General features: G+C 37.1%; 3 protein-coding genes across 3 annotated transcripts; all 3 read left to right on the top strand.

The window, feature by feature from the left end:
- Positions 1-457: 457 nt before the first annotated feature.
- LOC118041599 (large ribosomal subunit protein uL5c) lies at positions 458-2,880 on the top strand. The gene is made up of 3 exons (XM_035049029.2): positions 458-762; positions 847-1,047; positions 2,123-2,880. Exons 1-3 carry the CDS (start codon positions 514-516, stop codon positions 2,459-2,461), a joined length of 789 nt encoding a protein of 262 aa, XP_034904920.1. The 5' UTR covers positions 458-513; the 3' UTR covers positions 2,462-2,880.
- Positions 2,881-4,445: 1,565 nt separating this feature from the next.
- Positions 4,446-11,531, top strand: LOC118041600 (CAAX prenyl protease 1 homolog). Its single transcript, XM_035049030.2, has 14 exons — positions 4,446-4,599; positions 5,404-5,551; positions 5,659-5,743; positions 5,821-5,916; positions 6,701-6,766; positions 6,954-7,052; positions 7,278-7,391; positions 7,480-7,590; positions 8,129-8,191; positions 9,803-9,895; positions 10,351-10,464; positions 10,611-10,682; positions 10,761-10,826; positions 11,006-11,531. Exons 1-14 carry the CDS (start codon positions 4,569-4,571, stop codon positions 11,120-11,122), a joined length of 1,275 nt encoding a protein of 424 aa, XP_034904921.1. The 5' UTR covers positions 4,446-4,568; the 3' UTR covers positions 11,123-11,531.
- Positions 11,532-13,827: 2,296 nt separating this feature from the next.
- Positions 13,828-16,984, top strand: LOC118041601 (probable serine/threonine-protein kinase At1g01540). Its single transcript, XM_035049031.2, has 7 exons — positions 13,828-14,639; positions 15,219-15,323; positions 15,416-15,538; positions 15,662-15,832; positions 15,997-16,126; positions 16,223-16,432; positions 16,556-16,984. Exons 1-7 carry the CDS (start codon positions 14,083-14,085, stop codon positions 16,715-16,717), a joined length of 1,458 nt encoding a protein of 485 aa, XP_034904922.1. The 5' UTR covers positions 13,828-14,082; the 3' UTR covers positions 16,718-16,984.
- The last annotated feature ends 2,565 nt before the right edge of the window (positions 16,985-19,549 follow it).

Below are 19,549 nucleotides of genomic sequence, written 5' to 3'. Positions count from 1 at the left end.
TTAGATAATCATAATTTTGAAATTTTGATCTGGTTTGACGGGTTAATTTGAAACTTGATTAATCTAGAACTGGAATCGGACTGAATTAAAAAAAAAATAAAGTAAGGAAAAATTTGCTGTGATTTAGCGGGTTGACCTGGTTAAAAACCCGGTTACAACTCGTTGATTTTTTTTTTAATCTAAAATAATATTATTTAGATTTAAAAAAAAAAACCAACTACCCTAATGACACTGTCAAAACTCGAGCTGTAGATCGAGATGGGTCTGAAAACTATTACTACAACATTTATTTTTTACCCCCCGAAGAATGAGGCAAAATCGTAATTTGCCATCCCTCGTATCCTCTCACCTTGACGAAACAATTCCCAAAATTTACAGCACACCCACGCCAGCATCAACCTAAATGGCACTTTCGTAAATAAGTTCAACTTCGAACCCATTTCACAACCCCGCACACTAAACCCTACCAACAGAGAATCTCCGAGTCCAACCCCCTCCCTTCAAACCAGAAAAATGGCCACTCATTCGCTCTTACGCTCCTTGGCGGCGTCGTTTCACGGCCGATTCCCTGCTCTCCCATCGCGCTTAACCGCACGAGCACCGTACGGAACCCAGAATGGGGTGATATCAGTGAGAACCACTGCAGAATTTGTCTTGGTGGACAAATCAGAAGCAGACAAAAGCATTCGGCTCAAAACCACATACCTTGAAACAATCGTCCCTTTGATGTTACAAGAGTTCAGTTACACCAACATTGACCAGGTAACTCTTTAAAAAATTTCCAATTTACTGATAAAGTTATTCTAATTTGCAATTTGCTAAAATCTGGATTTCTCATTTCTTAAGGTTCCAAGAATTCAGAAGGTTGTGGTGAGTTGTGGGATTGGAGATGCCGCGCAGAGTTCTAAGGAGGTGGAGTCAGCGATAAATGATTTGGCTCTTATCACAGGCCAAAGACCCGTAAAGACGGGGGCCGAGAATGCGGTTGCTGCCTTCAAGAGTAGGGAAGCCCGACCACTTGGTATTTATGTTACACTCAGAGGAAATGTGAGCATTTTTTTCTCTTTATCGAATTTTCTTGTTTATGTTCGTGGCTGTGGCTACACATTTCATGATAAAGTTAGCTAGGAGTCTAAATTCTAGAGGCTACATGTTTTCTGGACATCATAGCGCAAGATTTCTTCTTTTGTGTTTTGGAAGGGTGTTGTAGCTTTTGATGGGGCTTTGAGGAAAATGATTTTAAAGATGGATCTGCCAGGAGAAGCTGCTTGGGTATAGTTGAAGTTACAGGTGCAAGGGTGAATGATGCTGCATTTCTGAAGCTTCCTTCTAGATAAAGAAGAAATGCCAGGATGCATAATTTTGTGACAATTATTTTCATGAAGACGATGTGTGCTTTTAGTAGCATGTAGATCAATGGTAGGGGCATTTAGCTTAGCCGATGATACTGGCTATAGGGAAGGAAAAGTTATTGATTTTTGGAATTGAGCTTCTCACTTTGATTAGATGATGTGATTTTTCTTGTTTGATCCTCAGAAAAAATGCTTTTAAACTCCGATTCTAAACAGGATTTGAGGCTTACTGTCAAGTTTTGAATGATAGTATATGAATGTTTTATTTATTTTGGTTTTCACTTCTGCACGAGGGAGATATAGTGATTGCTCAAGATGATGGATTCTTTGAGTATGACCATTCACTTTAATGATGGCAATGCTCCTCAAAGAGATTTTAGAAGAAACACGGTAGATATGATGGCTATGGTCCATAGGTAGAGTCTCAAGATGATCACCAATACTCTACTGTGGGAGATTTGTTCCTTTTCAGCTCTATGTTAGAGCTTGTTTCCAGTCTTCTGTCTTTTATCACAATGGTCTGTGCTTCCGAGTAGGGCATTCTTATACTTGCACACACTCCCATGCCACTTTGATCTTGAATCAACACATCATGTAATTTGTCAGCAATTGATCTTGTTGCTCATATCCTGGTTTTACATGCTGTTTAGATCAGATCATAACAGATTCATCTCATTACCAAATTTGTATCCTGGTGCATTTTGCTGGTTGCATTCTTTTTAATTTTACATGGAAATTTTGTAACTTGGATCCTTGATTATATTTTACAGATGATGTACTCGTTCTTAGATCGACTTGTTAACTTGGGGCTGCCTAGAACAAGGGATTTCCAAGGTGGGACCCCAAACAGCTTTAATCGACAAGGCAACTACAGCATTGGAATTAGCGACCAGAGTGTGTTCCCAGAGATTAATTTTGATGCAGTTGGTAAACCCAGGGGAATGGATGTTTGCATTACAACCACAGCCAACACCGATCAAGAAGCGCAGAGACTCTTGTCTCTCATGGGCATGCCATTTATAGAAGGTGGTGGTGCCGTTCAGCCTCGCAAGAAGAAATCGAAGGCGCACCACTCTGATTCAAAATCGAAGGAAAGGAGTAGGCGATGATTATAAGAGTTATTATCCCCATCCAAGTCTCAACCATTTCCATGCGGTATTTGTTGGATCCCAAATTTGATGCAACAGACGAAAGATTTATCTAATCTGTTTCCCACAAAATCTATTTTGGATGAACGAGTTCATAAAAAATCAAAGGAAGATCAATGTAATATTTTGCAACGCAACAATCGTTCTTCAAATGTCCATTATTCAGACTGCATATTTGTGTCAAAGACATGTGATTATGGAGCATGCTTGGCTACATGCATTGCAAGACTCATATGCTACTGCATCACGCCTTTTGAAATTGCTGGAATTCTGAGAAGCAATTTTGTCAAGGTTGTTGATGGCTGAATACGGCAACCAACTTCTGGTGTTCAAGCATATGCATTCTCTACTCACTACTGGTGGGAGTGTTGGTTAGCGAAGCGGCGAGTATACACCAAATAACAGCTAGCATTGCTGGTTGGAATTCTTTTATTTTTTGGTTAGTTTCCAGTTTCCACGAGGGGGAGGGGGGCAAATACATTAAAAACATGCATTAACGAAAGCTAAATCTCTTTTGAAAAACTTTATTCTTCATTTAGATGAATGTAATGATAGTTTTGTCTCTCACATTAAAAAAAAAAAAAAACATTGGTTGTTGAGGGCAATGAGATCTTTTTACAAGATGTGTTAGTGATTATCAAATTAATTAGAGATAAATAAATTTTTTTATTTTAATTGCACAATAAAACAATCAAAATACCATTTGAATAAAAAAAGAATTAAAACTAGAATCATAAGATAATTTTGTATTTTTACAATGTTTTTTACATAATGTCATATGAGGGGTAATTTGATATTTAACTAGATATATAAAATAAAATAAAATAAACAACACATAGTGAAATGACCAGGATTTTATTGGAAGCTAAAAATTTAAAAACTGGTTCCAAGAGGTTTTTTCATCTTTTTGCAATGATTTTTTTATTTATTATCATGTTAGTTGAGGAATAATTAGGTCTTTTAATAAAAAAAGAAATATAATAAAAAATAATTAGCCACCTAAAAATATTTTTAAGTAAAAGCTCATTCTTCATAGATTTTTCCACCTCTTGAAATTTTTTTCCAAGTAGAAGCTCCTCCTCCATAGCTTTCCTCTTAGAGATCTGTAAGCCTATGCTAAGTTATTGGTGATCTGCAAGCTTTTATGGGAAACAAAAACCAAGACTTTAGAATCAAGGTGGGTATATTTGAAAAGAATTAATAATGTTCCTTTGCCTTGCACTTCTAAATCCGTACCATTATGAAATCATATGGTCCTGGTGCATTTTTGTATAAGAGTGTCTGTTATATAAATTTATATAAATTTCAGAGTATTAAATCATTTAAAATTTAAAAATAAATATCATTATTTTTTGAATTTAAAGCTCTTTTAACTCTGGTTGAAATTCCGCCCGATATCACTATTCCGTCCAAAACTCTATGAAATGCAGTGTTTTTTTAAGCACACATTCACGAAAATACAGTGTCTTTAGATTTAATCCAACTATTAAAATAAAGAGAAATGCCAATTAAAGTCACACCATCCTTGTTTAAAATGATTTTTTGTGCATTATTTTCGTCAATAAGTTGATAAATAAATTAAGAAAACAGCCCTGTAACCTAACGGTTAAGATTTGAGATTTTTATCTAAAAATTTTATATCTAACTTGAAAAAAAGGTGAATGGAATTGAGGGAAGAGAATAATTTCTTCTCATCTTCTAGCCTGAAACCCATTGAACCTTCCTTTACTATTATTTTTAAATTTTAAAAATTATTTAAACAACAAGAATTCTTTAGTTTATTTTTTGAATAATTTGTCACGTGAAACGCAAGTGCCACTGCAGGCAAAACGGGCTATCTTCATGCTAGCTCCAGAAAATTCTTTTCGTATAAGCCCACGTACGCGGGTTATAAATATGGGTCAATCCTATCCAAACAAAAACATTCGGGTCGACCGGATATCTAATTTAATAATTTACACCCAAAAATTCATAAAACACAAACATGACCGTCACTTGAAGAAAGCCAAGGCAGAAACCTCTCCTTTTTGTTTCTCTCTGCAGCTCTCAGATTCCTGGAGTATCGACCATGGCGTTTCCTTACATGGAAGCTGTAGTTGGTATATGTTCTCTCGTTAATCTTTATCTCTCAACTCAAAAAATAATTCTTAGCTCATTATCTTTCTCTTAACGCCTCGTTTATTCTTCTACAAAATTTTCGATTATTTTGCGATTGCCATCGATTAGGGTTTAGCTTGTGTTAAATTTTTATTCATTTCTTGATTTTATGTTATTTTCCCTTTTATGCATTTCTGTTACGGCGATGCTTATTCGAGGTTCTTAACATGGATATTGGTTTTTTTTTTTTTTTCTAAGTATCGGAGTTTATTTATGAAGACAAATCTTTTCTTGGTTCCTGAGGGAAAAAAAATCAGTGAAAAAGAAGAAATTTAGGTTTGAATGGTAAAAGTTTTTTTTTTTTTTTTTTAATATCTTGGGTCAACAAAAGAAAAAAACATTTTGTTTTACTGTTTCTTAATGCTCATTTGAGGCTTTCTCATTTCTAAGAAACCAAAGTTAGTGACAACTTTCGAGATTTAATTTTTCCGAGTTTCTTAGGGCTACCAAATTCAGGGCTAGATGATTGAGGATGCACCATAGGTGCAACTGTGGTAACACACCTGCTCCGATAGCAGGAGCTGCTAATGAACATTTGCATCCGCTTTTGTTGTTGGTATCTTTGATATTTATCAGCCGAAAATGCTACAGTTTGAGGCTATTAAGATACACATCAGTTGTGTTAGTTGCAATTTGATGCTTCTTTGTTACACTTTATTTGAATCTTTTCGACATTGGGATCAGTGGTTGGATGCTTTATGTTATGGAGATTCTAACAACTGCTTTGGTTTTTCCTGATTTTCCAGGTTTTATGATACTCGTGTATTTCTTTGAGACCTATTTGGATTTGCGACAACGTGCTGCTTTGAAACTGCCAACTCTCCCAAAAACTCTGGTAGGAGTAATCAGCCAGGAGAAGTTTGAAAAATCTCGAGCTTATAGTCTTGATAAAAGGTTTGTTCTTTATTGCAACCAGCTAGCATGGATTCTTTTAGCTTTTCCTAATCTGATTCTTAGTGCATGTTTTCTTTGATTCTCACTAAGAATCTCTTCACTTTCAGCCACTTCAATTTTGTTCATGAATTTGTTACTATACTTCTGGACTCTGCTATTTTGTTCTATGGGATATTGCCTTGGTTTTGGAAGGTAAGTACTTTGCTGCAATGTTAGTAGAGCTAATCTGTGGTTGTATTGTCACCATCCAATTCTTTTTGTACCTGCAGAAATCAGGAAGCTTTGTGGTTTTGGCTGGTTTCAATGAGGAGAATGAAATACTCCACACCCTTGCTTTTTTGGCTGGTGTTATGATATGGTCACAGGTTTGCACATGATTTCTAATTACTGTAGCTGATAATAACCACCGTATTTATGCTGCCTGCCTTCTATTCAACAGTTTAAGATTTATGGTCTGTGATTTCAGTTATTTTTACTTTTCTTTTTTATTGCACAATTAGTTAGGTGGTATTTTTCACATTTGAATTGAGCACTCAATGTTCACAGCTATTTTAAAGATTATTAAGCAAGAATATACACAGGTGAGGCTGGGTTATTTTGTGTAATAGTTGTGGTGTGTAGATTCAGAGCATGCACATTGACATCAACAATTTCCAATTCCGAATCTACATCTTGAAAGAGGTGAGCTGGCAGGAGTGTTGTCAGTCTCTGTAGTAGAGACTCCCTGGTTGATGACACTGTTTGTAGACCGAGCTAATAATTCTGATGTAATAGTATAAGTCACAGACAGGACTTTTTTTAATATAAATAATATCTGGTTTATAATAGTTTTTACCTCTTCAGAAGGGTGTTCTATAAGGTCTAAACCAATATCCTTTCATCATGCATGTTGCCTTGCTTTTTGATTGTGTGGATGTTATAATTGGGTTTGCTTATATAATTAATAACACAGTAATTCTGTTATTCATTTTTTTAAGCAAAGAAACCAATTTTATTCCATTTTCGCTGGTGATTATCAGTCTTTTGCATTTTTTGGAATGCTGTTTGGACTGTGGCACCCTTGTAAGCAAATGCATGCAAATAAGTACAATTTTTTAAGTTTCTCTATCAATGCTATTTGATTGATTGTTTTGAAATATGTTTATGCAGATTACAGATTTGCCATTCTCTCTCTATTCAACTTTTGTGATTGAGGCCCGCCATGGCTTCAACAAGGTTTGCCTTCACTCATATCTTGTGATTTTCACACATCTTGTTACTTGTTAGAATACTAATTCTCTGTTGGTGGATCTACATTCCTTTTACTTGTATGTGCACTGGTATAAAATTTTAGTTGTTTGATTTCCAATCCGTTTTATATCTTATCTCTCGTGCGATTCTAATTTATTTTCCATTTGTACAGCAAACAATATGGCTGTTCTTTAGGGATTTATTCAAAGGAATTTGCCTTGCCATTCTACTTGGCCCTCCAATTGTTTCAGCAATTATTTTAATAGTACAGGTACTTTTATCTGCCAGTGTTGATGAAGTGACCAGTTATTTGCAGCATTTAATCACTGTCTGTTGACAGTAGTTGGTCATTTTTATTCCTGAATTAATGATACTGATTTGGAATAAGTGGCAGCTTTTATTCTAAAAATGCTCTAACAAGTTACAGCTCTGTTACCTGCTTTTGTGAATGAACAAGTCTTCCCACACTGTTGAATTTTCATTTGCATGGTTGCAGAAAGGAGGTCCTTACCTGGCCATTTATCTATGGGCATTCATGTTTGTTCTTTCTCTTGTCATGATGACACTCTACCCAGTTTTAATTGCGCCACTCTTCAACAAGTTCACCCCTGTGAGTATTGAAAATGTGAAATTCATTCAGACCTATGTCATGCTCAATTAGTAACCCCCCCCCCCCCCACTTTTGATGTGACAAATAGCTTCCAGAAGGAGAGCTCAGGGAGAAAATTGAGAAACTTGCTTCCTCCCTCAAGTTTCCTTTAAAGAAGTTGTTCGTTGTAGATGGATCCACAAGGTCAAGCCATAGCAATGTGAGTATTCTTATTTTAATATGTTTATCAAGGTTTCTCAGCATTACTTGCAACCTTTTCTTCCATTATACAGTGTCTTGTTTTGTTTGTATCCCTGCTGTTTCTGCAACATGAAGTTAACCAATGCTTCTCTTCCCTATTTATGTCTACCACGTTCCTTGCTTTGTAATGAAAAGATATCTATTTTTCTTGGCCAAACTGTGGTAAACTAATGGCATTACTCACAGAAAAATTGCAGGGGAACTTGTACCAAAAGCTCAGGCTATCAGTGTTTCTTTTTTCTTTCTTTTTTTGGGTGGTTGGGGTTGGGTTTAAGATGTGTTAGCTGGCCACCTTGACGAGTTATTTGTTTTGTAGAGTGAAGAAAAAAAATGCATTAGATAGGTGCATTACATGTGGCCAGCTCGCATTTCTCATAGTGTTATCATACATGGTTGCAGGCGCTTTCTCTATCATCAAGTCATCTGTACTTTCACAATAAAATTGTGCTTTACTAGTCTGTTGTAGATCAAATTCATATTCTATCAACAATGTGCAGGCCTATATGTATGGATTCTTTAAGAACAAGCGAATTGTACTTTATGACACATTGATTCAGCAGGTGAGGAAGACTTTCTTTCTTTCTGGATTTTTTTTCTATATTAACCTTAGCAAACTGAAGTTTATTCTCATGAAAACTACATATTTTTTCTGTCCATTTTTTATTGATAACCTTATTTTGTTTAAAGCAAGATGTGTGAAATATAGGCACCACTAGTGTTTTTATTGTTGAAATAGCATTATATTAGAAATACTAATGTTGTCCTAGTTGTGTCATGCACCGAGTACAGTTGTTAACTTCAATCATGATGTTGGTTGCCTTCTTGGAAGTTAAAACGCATACAGAATGATGAAAATGTTTGCATATTCATTCAACATAGTTGCTGGTTTCACCCAACAGCTTGAGGAAACAGTGTTGTATTTAGGGATAATGATTCTGCTGTAATCTTGCCCAACATACTAGAAGTATGAACAGTGTGATGCCAGTTAGTGGCTTCTGGTCAAGCTGCTGAATCTGTAGCCTCTTTAGTGAGTAGACGGCTTGTCCTTAAAAGGACTCCCCTCCTGTGCGCCTTAGGTGCTCAGCAACTTGGAAGCAACCTCTTTAGATAACTTCCTCGTGTATGTCTCCTCAAGGAACCCCCCCTTGGTTGCTTAATTATGAATAATTTTTCTTGGAAATATCTTCCCAAATGGGCTATGTATTGCCCTGTAAAATTTTATTTTGGGGGGAAGGAAATAAAAATTTTCAGCCTTCTTTTTTTCTTGCATGTGTTGGGATGTCATGCTAAATTGCATGTCATGCGTTCTTTTTTAGTTGTGTTCCTAAGGGTTTATAGTGAGTGATTCCTTCTGAACTGCAGTCTTGTGTTAGGTTTTCCCATCTTCCTCACTTGTTAGGTTTCTTTCATGATCTTAGTTTCATCTAATCTTTTAACGAGCCTTCTCCACTGAAACCAGTCCTTGGAAGTCCTCCATTCCTGATCTTGAGGTGCTGGATTTGATCAAATCTTGCACCAAATTTTCTAACTCGGATCTGATACTTATCCTCCAGCATTATTAACCTAGAACCTAAGAATTAAAGTTTGAATTTTGCTATTTATTGGAAGTGAAATACTGGCTGCTATTGCTAGTAAATGGCCAGATTATAAACCTGATGGGTGTGGGTTCCTGACTGTGGCCTTTTTTGGTGGTACTGCCTCCATTTAGATCCTTGTCAGTTCTTATGTTGGAAGGCATTCTCCCTGGCTAATTCAAATGGATAGAATTGCAGTGTTTGCCTTGGATTTCTCTTTTTAGAAGTTCCAAGGGGGTGTCTCCATGGCTCTTTGCCTGCTTAAATTTTTTTGATACTGATATCCATGAAGTCTTGAAGAAATATAGTTTTGCATTTTTTAACAAATACACAGTAGCTATCCAACTGGGGAGGACCTGTTTGATGTAACTTACAATCCATCCATAGAAGCATTTTCTACGTGATTCATGGAAGGACTAAGGCAATTGTGCAATATATTTATCAGTTTCTTAATTTCCTACTCTTCCTGACAGCCTGGGCAACTTTGTGTGTGAACCATTTAGGCTGTGCCCTCATTTAGACTTTATGGTTGAAATATGGCTATGCTTTTTCATAAATTGTGAAAGTGTCTTTACATCTATGTGATTCTCTTTGCAGTGCAAAGACGATGAGGAAATTGTAGCTGTTATTGCCCATGAACTGGGACATTGGAAACTCAATCATACAATGTACTCGTTCATTGCTGTGCAGGTATGCTGTAATTGTTTTCTTGCAAATTGATTTGTACTTTGCTCCTATTTGTGCACTAAAATCCTATTGAAATACCATATATACCATCTGAAAGGCATTTTCCGAGAGCTATCATCAAGAAAATGCTCGGAGAAAACTTTGACACGAATGTTCTTGCTCTTTGAGACTGTAATTCCTCGGGTTGAGATTCAAACCTCAGAGGATTTGTTCAGGGGCCTGATGAGAAAATAGGGTCAAAACATCTTGGATTGAAGCACAAGAAAATTTTAATACATGCTAAAAGCCTAGAACATATTTTTGAATCTCAATTTGTGTTTTGGTAGGAGAGTTCAGTGTTTTGTTTAAGAATTTACCAACCATCCTCCTATAGGTGTCCTTTGACTTTATTTGTGAGCTTATAACCGGTGTATGATTCATTGTTTTTTTTTTATTTTTATGCTCTTATGATTCTGCAGATTCTAACATTTTTACAATTTGGAGGATACACTCTTGTGAGGAACTCAACTGATCTCTTCCGAAGTTTTGGATTTGATACTCAGCCAGTACTCATCGGTCTGATCATATTTCAGGTATTGCTGATATGAAAAGAATTGCTGTGTGAAGGAAAAGAAATGCTTATGGGATTTTTAGTGTGTGTTGGGGGGGGGGGGTTGGGTTTATATGACACAAAAGCTGGTAGTGGTTGGGTTTATCTGACTTGGTTGCTTTTTTGCAGCATACTGTAATACCTCTCCAACACCTTGTAAGCTTTGGTCTTAATCTGGTGAGCCGATCTTTTGAATTTCAGGTAACCTCTCACACCCTCTCTCCTTGTTTCTGTGTGTCTGAAAGTCCTTGATCTCACTTACTGTAATTGTTTGATTAGGCGGATGCTTTTGCTAAAAAGCTTGGTTATGGCTCTGCTCTTCGGGGTGGTCTTGTGAAACTACAGGTGATCTATAAAACTTTTAACCTTTTCCCTCTAACATACCATCAGTAGTGGAGATGGAGTCCTGTATATTTCTTGCATTCAGATTTTTGTGGGATCTAAGTTCTACATTGGCAAAGTATTCTTTTCTAATCCATTTTCAGGAAATGCACATTACTGAACAGTGTGACAATTTTTTTCAGGAAGAAAATTTGTCATCTATGAATACGGATCCTTGGTACTCAGCATATCACTATTCTCACCCTCCCCTTGTTGAAAGACTAGCTGCAATTGATGAATCGGATAAGAAGGCTGATTAACAAGGGCAATCTGTAGCCATATCCTGTCCTTCCCTTGTTGAAAGGCTGGCAGCAATTGATGAAACAGATAAGAAGGGACTAACAAGGGCAATCTGTGGATGGCTACCCCAGAATTAAATTTATTTCATTGCAACTCACAGGATACTGGAACAGTCAAGTCAGCAGTTGTAATATTACCCTACATGAGTTTTGTTGAAGCTTAACACTTGTTTAGTTCACGAACAACTTCTCATGTCAGAACTCAATTCTCAGGTCAGAGAAGAGGGGGATAGAAGGAAAGGAACGGGTGAAAATCAACAGGAAACTTTGGAATTCTAGTTATATATTTTGTTTGCATGAGCTAATGATCACAGGACCTGTTGATCATGTGTTTTGAGTCTGATATGATATGCTTGCTAATTTTGGGGGAGTGTGTTTTGTTTTGTTTTGTTTTTTGGAATGAACCTTGTATCCAAAAGAGCCACAAAGCTCTACTTATTTCAGGTAAATTTACTATTTCCTCGCATGGCGCAAGATAAGGAGCAGTCCAGTTGGTTTTGAATAAGAATGACTCGCTAACTCATGTCACGCTCTCTGTTTTGATCGTTGTGCGTATCTCGTCATGCGATTGCAGATAGATTTAAAAGCGATCTTCATTTCTGGCTACTGAAAAGGTTGCAGAGCTGCCTGTGCTTAACCACCGGATGGATTGCCATTCCGTCCTTGTTTCATTCTTAGAGCTGTAAAAAGATCCCTTTTCTGTTCTTTATACGCCGCCTCTGTACATGGATGGACAGCCGCTGTGTTGCATTTCGAATGCAAAATTGTATTCTAAATCGATACAAGTAGAAACTCAATGCTGGGTTTGGTTTCGAGGGCAGCAATCCATAATCCACCCCTCTCGACAAATCCACAGACAGCACCAGCTCCAATCAGATGAGAAGGAGATAAATTATGAGCTAGAAAAGAATAATAAAGAAACATGAGATGTGATGTGATGTGTAACGAAAGATTTCAAGAAAAGCACTATTGCCATTGGGCACGAAACCAACCAAGAAATCTTTTGTCAAATTCCACACAGCCCATTATTGTTATGTTGGTGTCCACTCGATTCTTACAGGACTTTCCACCACTTGGTGTTCTATAATCAACCAAGATGCTTTTCCTGTTGTGTCCTGACATAAATAGATTATAATAATAAAAAAAGAATCCAAAAGGATTACTTACAGCTTTCAAAATGCACTCGCAGAATGAACTAGACAATTAATATATGTATTTTCCCTTAACTACCACCTAAGTATTATCTAAACCATGATTTCGGTCCACCAAACTAATGTGATTTACGAAAGTCTCCCCTGTGGGCCCGACTTGGGCCCACACCTGGCTTAACATGAATGCATCATGTAGCGATTGATGGGAGCATGGGACCCGTTGATGAATATGGCACAACTGCCATGTGGAAATTACACACAAGCTCAGTCCTTAGTCTTTGCTACACGTATGTAAAACTAGCAGACGAAGGAAAACATGGAACAGAGATCCCTCTGTCCTAACATCGTTATCACCTTTAACGGTCACCTTCCCTCTCTCTTTCTTTCGTCTAATTCTCGTTTGCTATGTACACGTAGATCCCCTTACTAAAACTTGCCAGATTCATCACCACGCCTGAGAGAAGCATTATGGCGCAGCTGCAGAAAATACCGCTATTTACAGGCGGCCGGAGAGAGAAAGAGACAATCAAGAGGAAAAAATGATATGGAATCAAATCTTTTTATTATTTTTTGTAAAATTCGTGCGTGAAAAGCAAACTCCTGCTACAGAATAACAACAACAACTCAAGTTTTCATTTGTAGATTTATGAATGGAAACCTACGAAAATTAGCAAAAAGAAAAACTTTATTTTAAAAGAAATATACAAGTCAAGAGAGGTAAGATATGAAACGAGATTGATTTTCCAATTAATTAAGATTCTAATAGATAACAGGCTATTTGGAATTATATTGCAAGTTGTTTTTTTTAAATAATTCTTTGCTTTAAAATATATTTTTTATTTTTTTTATTTTTAATAATAGCACATCAAAATCATTATAAAATACTTAAAAAAATACCTTTAAAAATATCTAAAATCATTAACAGAAACCATGTGAAACACCATCTCCATCATTGAAAAATCATTCTTCCTATCTTGATCATTGTGGCCGGCATTATATTAAAATTAAGTTTAATTTTTACTACTCCTTATATTTAGGATTTTAATTTTAAAATAGTGAAAAAATAATTTGCTTACAAATATATCCTTCTCTGCATGCTCAACTTTTTTTTTTTTTATTAAAAAAAACTTAGTTTGGAATCCTAAAAGCTATAATGATTATACAATTAAAATCCGAAAGAAAAATCATATCGATTCTTTTAATAAGATAATGTTCTTGGATGTGGGTGAACATAGCATGCAAGTGAGTGTTTTAAAGCATAAAGAACAAATTTTTAAAGGGTAAATATTTTATTCACAATCATTAAAGGGTTATGCTTTCTTATTGCCATTACATTTCACCACTTGGATTTGATAAAAAGTGAATGGAGATCGGTCAATGCTGGTTTTACCATATTAACTTCATCCAAATTCAAATTGGAAAAAAAAAAAAAAAACCATCACCACATACAAATCCGAAGGACAAACACGTCATTTAACCTTAAGCCAGTCCAGTCTCACTTCAACTTAGCTTACACAGACAAAGTGACAGCTCATCTTCACACACTAACCCTCTCTTTCCTTCCTCCAATCCACCTTTACTATCATCCACTTGATTCCTCTCTCTCTCCGCCTATCTTTGATTCCCTCCCTCATCTATCCTAATCGCCGGGAACCTCTTTTTTTTTACGGTGAAACCAAATGCAACCGAGCCAAGAAACTCAATTCCATAACCCTTCCCAGTTAATCTAACAACAGCCCATTTCTTCTTTTCTTATTTTCCACAACAAAAATGTCTGTATACGATGGTGCATTTGTTAACACGGAGCTATCAAAACCTACATCAATCTTTGGTCTCCGTTTATGGGTAGTCATAGGAATCTTATTGGGCTCATTAATAGTTCTTGCCCTCTTTCTCCTCTCTCTTTGCGTTACTTCACGTCGCAAGAACCGACAATTTAAGCTAACAAAGACAGACAGTACCCCTCCAATCTCTAAAGAGATTCAAGAAATCGTGCACCTGCCCGTGCAAGAACACAATCATCATGCGATTCAGGTGCCGGAGATCCAGGTTGGGATCGGGAAGGTGGAGCATAGAGTGGTGTTTTCGAGCGGGGAGAGTAGAGGGACTGCTAGTGGTGGTGAGACGGCGTCGTTTGGGAGTGGAAGTGTGGGGCCTGAAGTGTCGCATCTTGGGTGGGGTAGGTGGTATACTTTGAGAGAGTTGGAGGCTGCTACTGGTGGGTTGTGTGAAGAGAATGTTATTGGCGAAGGTGGGTATGGGATTGTTTATCGTGGGGTTTTGAGTGACGGGACTAAAGTTGCTGTTAAAAATTTGTTGAATAACAGGTAAAGATCTGTTCTTTTAATTGTTTTCTTGGTTGTTTTATTATTATTTTCATGTGTTTTTTTTAGATAATGAGGAAAAAAATGGAATGAATTGCATGTTTGTCTTTGATTTGTTGCTACTTGCTAGGGGAAGATATGGGGAAGAGAAGTGTTAAAAGTTTGGATCTTATTTGTTATGGATTGAACTTGGGATTGTTTGAGATGTTTTACGTTTAGAATTACTATGGGAACTTGAAATTTATTTGCTTATTTTACTGTATGTTTTAAGTCTCCATGGTAGAAGAAAATTGCTAAGTTTTAATTACTGTGCTGTGCTTGAGTGTTTATGGTTGGTGTCTTCTTTTTTTGGTTCTTGTCTTGCGTGTGGTTGGATATGTGCTGTAAAGTGACATGCTTTTGTGGGATTCCTTACTTTTCCTTGTCAAATGCCTTTGATCATAATTGAACCTGAATTGATAATTTTGGAATATAAATAGAAGTTGCTACAGCAGACATCAATCTTCCATCTACGTCTTGACTGCCTTTCTACTAAAATTATGCATGCATAGGTTAGTAGCTCATGATACTGAAAATTCTCAGGGGTCAAGCTGAGAGGGAATTCAAAGTAGAAGTGGAAGTAATTGGACGAGTACGGCACAAGAATCTTGTCAGATTGCTTGGATACTGTGTTGAGGGTGCTTACAGGTATGCCCATAATTATCTTCCAATTTAAAATTGAGTTTGTGCCTCATGTTGTCAACAATCTCAAAGTAATTGGTCATGTTTTTGCTATGTAGAATGCTTGTATACGAGTATGTTGACAATGGTAATCTGGACCAATGGCTACATGGTGATGTTGGAGAAGTCAGCCCGCTAACGTGGGATATTCGTAGGAACATTATTTTGGGCACAGCAAAAGGGTAAGTATTCTGAATTCCATTGTAAGTAAACTCATCATCCATATGGATGCATGCATTGTTGCTCAAATTATTTGTTCTTATTTTTCACTCAAGGTATTTTGTTTGCTGCTATTGTTGTTGCAGATTGGCCTACCTTCATGATGGTCTTGAACCCAAGGTTGTTCATCGAGATGTAAAATCTAGTAACATATTACTGGATCGCCAATGGAACTCTAAGGTTTCTGATTTTGGGCTTGCCAAGCTCTTACATTCTGAGAGAAGTTATGTCACAACACGTGTGATGGGAACATTTGGGTCAGTTTGTTTCCTTTGATTTGAGTTCCGGTTTTATTTCTCTGTTGTAAAAAAAATCATTTGCAATGCAAACATTATATATGAAACTTCATTGAGACAATGGTTGGTTGACTTGTAATTCTCCTAAGTAGGAAAACTAAATCTTATTTTGCTGGGTTTTCTAGTTATGTTGCTCCAGAATATGCTTGCACTGGAATGCTGAATGAGAAGAGTGATGTTTATAGTTTTGGTATACTTATCATGGAGATAATTTCTGGGAGAAGCCCTGTTGATTATAGTCGGCCACAAGGAGAGGTTAGTTTTTACATATAATTCTGAAAATTTCTCCTTTCTGTCTTTTATTATCTATTGCTGTAACTATAACTTCTGGAAACAACCAAATAATTGCAGGTGAATCTGGTAGAATGGTTAAAAACTATGGTTGGGAACCGAAAATCTGAAGAAGTGGTTGATCCCAAGTTACCCGAGATGCCTGCTTCAAAAGCATTAAAACGTGCTCTCCTGGTAGCTCTTAAATGTGTCGATCCTGATGCTACAAAGAGGCCCAAAATGGGACACGTGATCCACATGCTTGAGGCTGATGACTTGCTATTTCGTGATGTATGTATGCATCATTTCTTTCAAACAAAGAATTATAATCTGTGGTGTCTAAAGAAAGAATATCTCTCTCTTTTAATGGTTCAGTTTCCTGCTCATTAATCAATTCTCGCACAAATTTTGCAGGAACGTCGAGTTGGGAGAGAACCTTCCCATTCACAGCATGATTATGAACAAGAGAATCATGCTGCTATGAAATTCATTGATAAGCAATCGGGAGAAGGGACTTCAGACACAAGTGAAGGTGAAAGTGGCAGGAAACATCATCAGCCAACTAGATGGAGATAACATCATTGGAGGATTAGGTGACTAACAATTTTACATCTCTCCAAGTTATTGAATCTTTTATTTATTTTTACCCTGTAGGTATTCTATTGTGCTTGTTGTATCTTCTATATAAGAAAACGATAATCTGCATTTGTTTTAAGCTTAGCTTTCATACCATTTCGGATGTCTTACTCCGTGGGGGATGCAGTTGTGTAATTGATTCATTATTCTTATAGAAATATGATATATTTTATTGTTTCAATTATAAAACAAAGTTCCATGTTTGTATGCTCCATGGTCATCCAAAATTACTTTTGAACTTTCTCATTGTATCTATTATACTTCAAAACTAGTCTATCGCCCAGCTCTCATGTGGGTGGTCCATTTTGTTGCTGTCTGGGTTGTTCAGCTGGTTATTGTTTACTGGTGTATTCAGAACTCGCAGAACCAAAATTCAATACATGAGGTGAACTCCCTGTGTGATCATTTTGCAGCAGGTGAAATGGGCTCGTTATAATCGTAAACGTGAAAGAATTGTCAAAGAAGTAGATTATCCAAATAGGAATATTACTTACCTTCCACTTATGCAGCTAGAATTTCCTCGTTGTATGGCCTTACAGCATCATTAAATCTATTATTCATTGTTCTTGTAATCACCAACAGGAGGATTGCAAGGGACAGTCTAACCATCTCAAGGCACACAAATACAACACCTCGAAGCTTTAATATAAATTTTAATCCGATCATTAAATCAGATTCATTGAAACTTTACAAGCATGCTCTACTCGCTGTAACTACTGAGTTTGTTTGAATGCGGATTCTCTCAACAAAAGGATATTGAAATTCTACAGTAGTGTGTTCCCAGATGGAAAAATATGTAAGCAAAGCGACGCACGGCTCCTATCTGCTTTGGAATTATGCGGCAATCAAAGAAAGCATGCTTCCTGGTTAAAATATACCGATTGGATCTATCACGCTCATTAAGCACTACAAGACACATCCATGTCAGCAGTCCAGTTGTCACCCCATAATTTCAATTGATCGGTAAATTGATTTAAATCGGAATGCTACTGCTTTACTATTACATAGATACATATATCGGTTAGCATGGTTCCATCGTGACTCGTCACCATCATTGCCAGCCAAGAAACCAGATGTTTGTGGGAAATGGACCCGGTAACCAGCTATTTCTTCTGCAGCAAACGTACTTGCAACTCTTTTATTCATGTGCTTTCCTTGTTTTGGGTTGGACCAGCTAGCTAGGAAGCAGCCAACATCTAGTCTGGAAATGGGGTCTTGCCGTGTGATTTATTTAGCCGTCGTTGCCAGAGTACATGCTTTTGCATTGTAGCCTAACAATGAAGCTTGGCATAATACCTGTCAAAGTAAATAGTTTTGGATGTATTTGATGAGTTCATTTGTCACTTTGTTGCACTTTGCTTTCGGGTTCGTGACTTGGTCTTTATGAAACATGCTAACGAGGTAATCTGTACCGGGGCAAGATCATACCTGGTGAAGGCATTTATTCGTCCTGTGATGAGTCCAATATCTAACGCAGGACCAATCTGGAGAAAAAAAAAAAAAAAAATATGCCAAGCTTGGGTTGGGGATTCCACACTTTTTTTGGGGCATGTTTTTAGCTTGGCGGAGGAGCTACTGGTCTCCATGTCAATTCGGAATCCTTCACGTGGCAGGAACTTCATTTGTCTCTCTCTTGCCAGTACTAGAAATGGTTTCATATCACTTGCAGGAGGCGACCTGATACAATTAACATTTGTCTGCATCCTGTGGGGCTGAGAAGCCTGCGTTCATGTGATCACTTTACTGGCGGATGAGCAGAGTTTGTAGGACTTCTTTTGGCCATAAAATATTTCATGAATCCAGAATTTGGATTTATGATCAGTAGACCTTTCTAGAGGTGCGAAATCTTTTTCTGACCTTTTGTGTGGAAGATGGGCAATGTCTGGTGTGAAGATACACGATACCTTGCTCAATTCTCACGCTTCAAGTCCATTGACCATAGCATTCTTGCCCAGAATCAGAAGCTTTTGAAGGGGCAAGTCTAGAATATAATGCCTGTGTACTGTCAGGTATGTTGTTAGGCATTGCGAGGGGTTCAAGGCTGATTAATGCTGAGCATTATTATTCAAATCCAAAGGTGGAGGGGACTCCTGGCACCTACTTATGTTGCTCCTTAAACCCTAGCTTCGATTACTTGAAACCATATCATGTGGCAGCACCGCTGCGCTATCAACATCTGTATTGACTTTATGCTGTGCATGCTCACTTTTTTAAAAATTGAAAAGAGGAAGAACTTAGTTAAATACATCCGCCATGTATATACGAGCTTACAGGATTTGGCATTTCCCACAGGGCCATCACCAGTCTCCATCTTGAAGGACGAAACATCTTCATAGCAAACCAGGCGGTTCAATGGAGTTTATTCGACTTGTGTGGACTCGACTCATGTTTTGAGCTCAATTTCCAGCGCTGTTGGGTATTCATCATCCATCACAGCAGCTCGTAATCTTATTAGAATTCATTTCAGTAACCAGTCAGAATGTTCTGATATATGTATGAACCCCGTGCTTGTATCGATTCTCTCAAGAATCCAAGAGAATGAGCCTGGTCTGTAAGCGTTTCAAGGGCATGTGGCAAAAGTTTTAAGATTTGTCTAGCAAGTTTCAAGTTTGTAAGAACCTGGTTTTACTTAGGTTCACAAAATACAATTTTCAAAAAGTAAGATTTCCTCGAATAAAAAAAAAAAAAAAAAAAAAAGGTAAAGAGAGGAGCGTAGCAGCACAATTTAATTTCTAGCTGGCTCCTGTGTGGTTCGAGTTCTTTGGCGGGCCG

The sequence above is a fragment of the Populus alba genome, chromosome 14 (assembly GCF_005239225.2).
Source record: "Populus alba chromosome 14, ASM523922v2, whole genome shotgun sequence".
Lineage (NCBI taxonomy): Eukaryota > Viridiplantae > Streptophyta > Magnoliopsida > Malpighiales > Salicaceae > Populus > Populus alba.
This window is presented reverse-complemented; position numbering and strand designations above follow the sequence as displayed.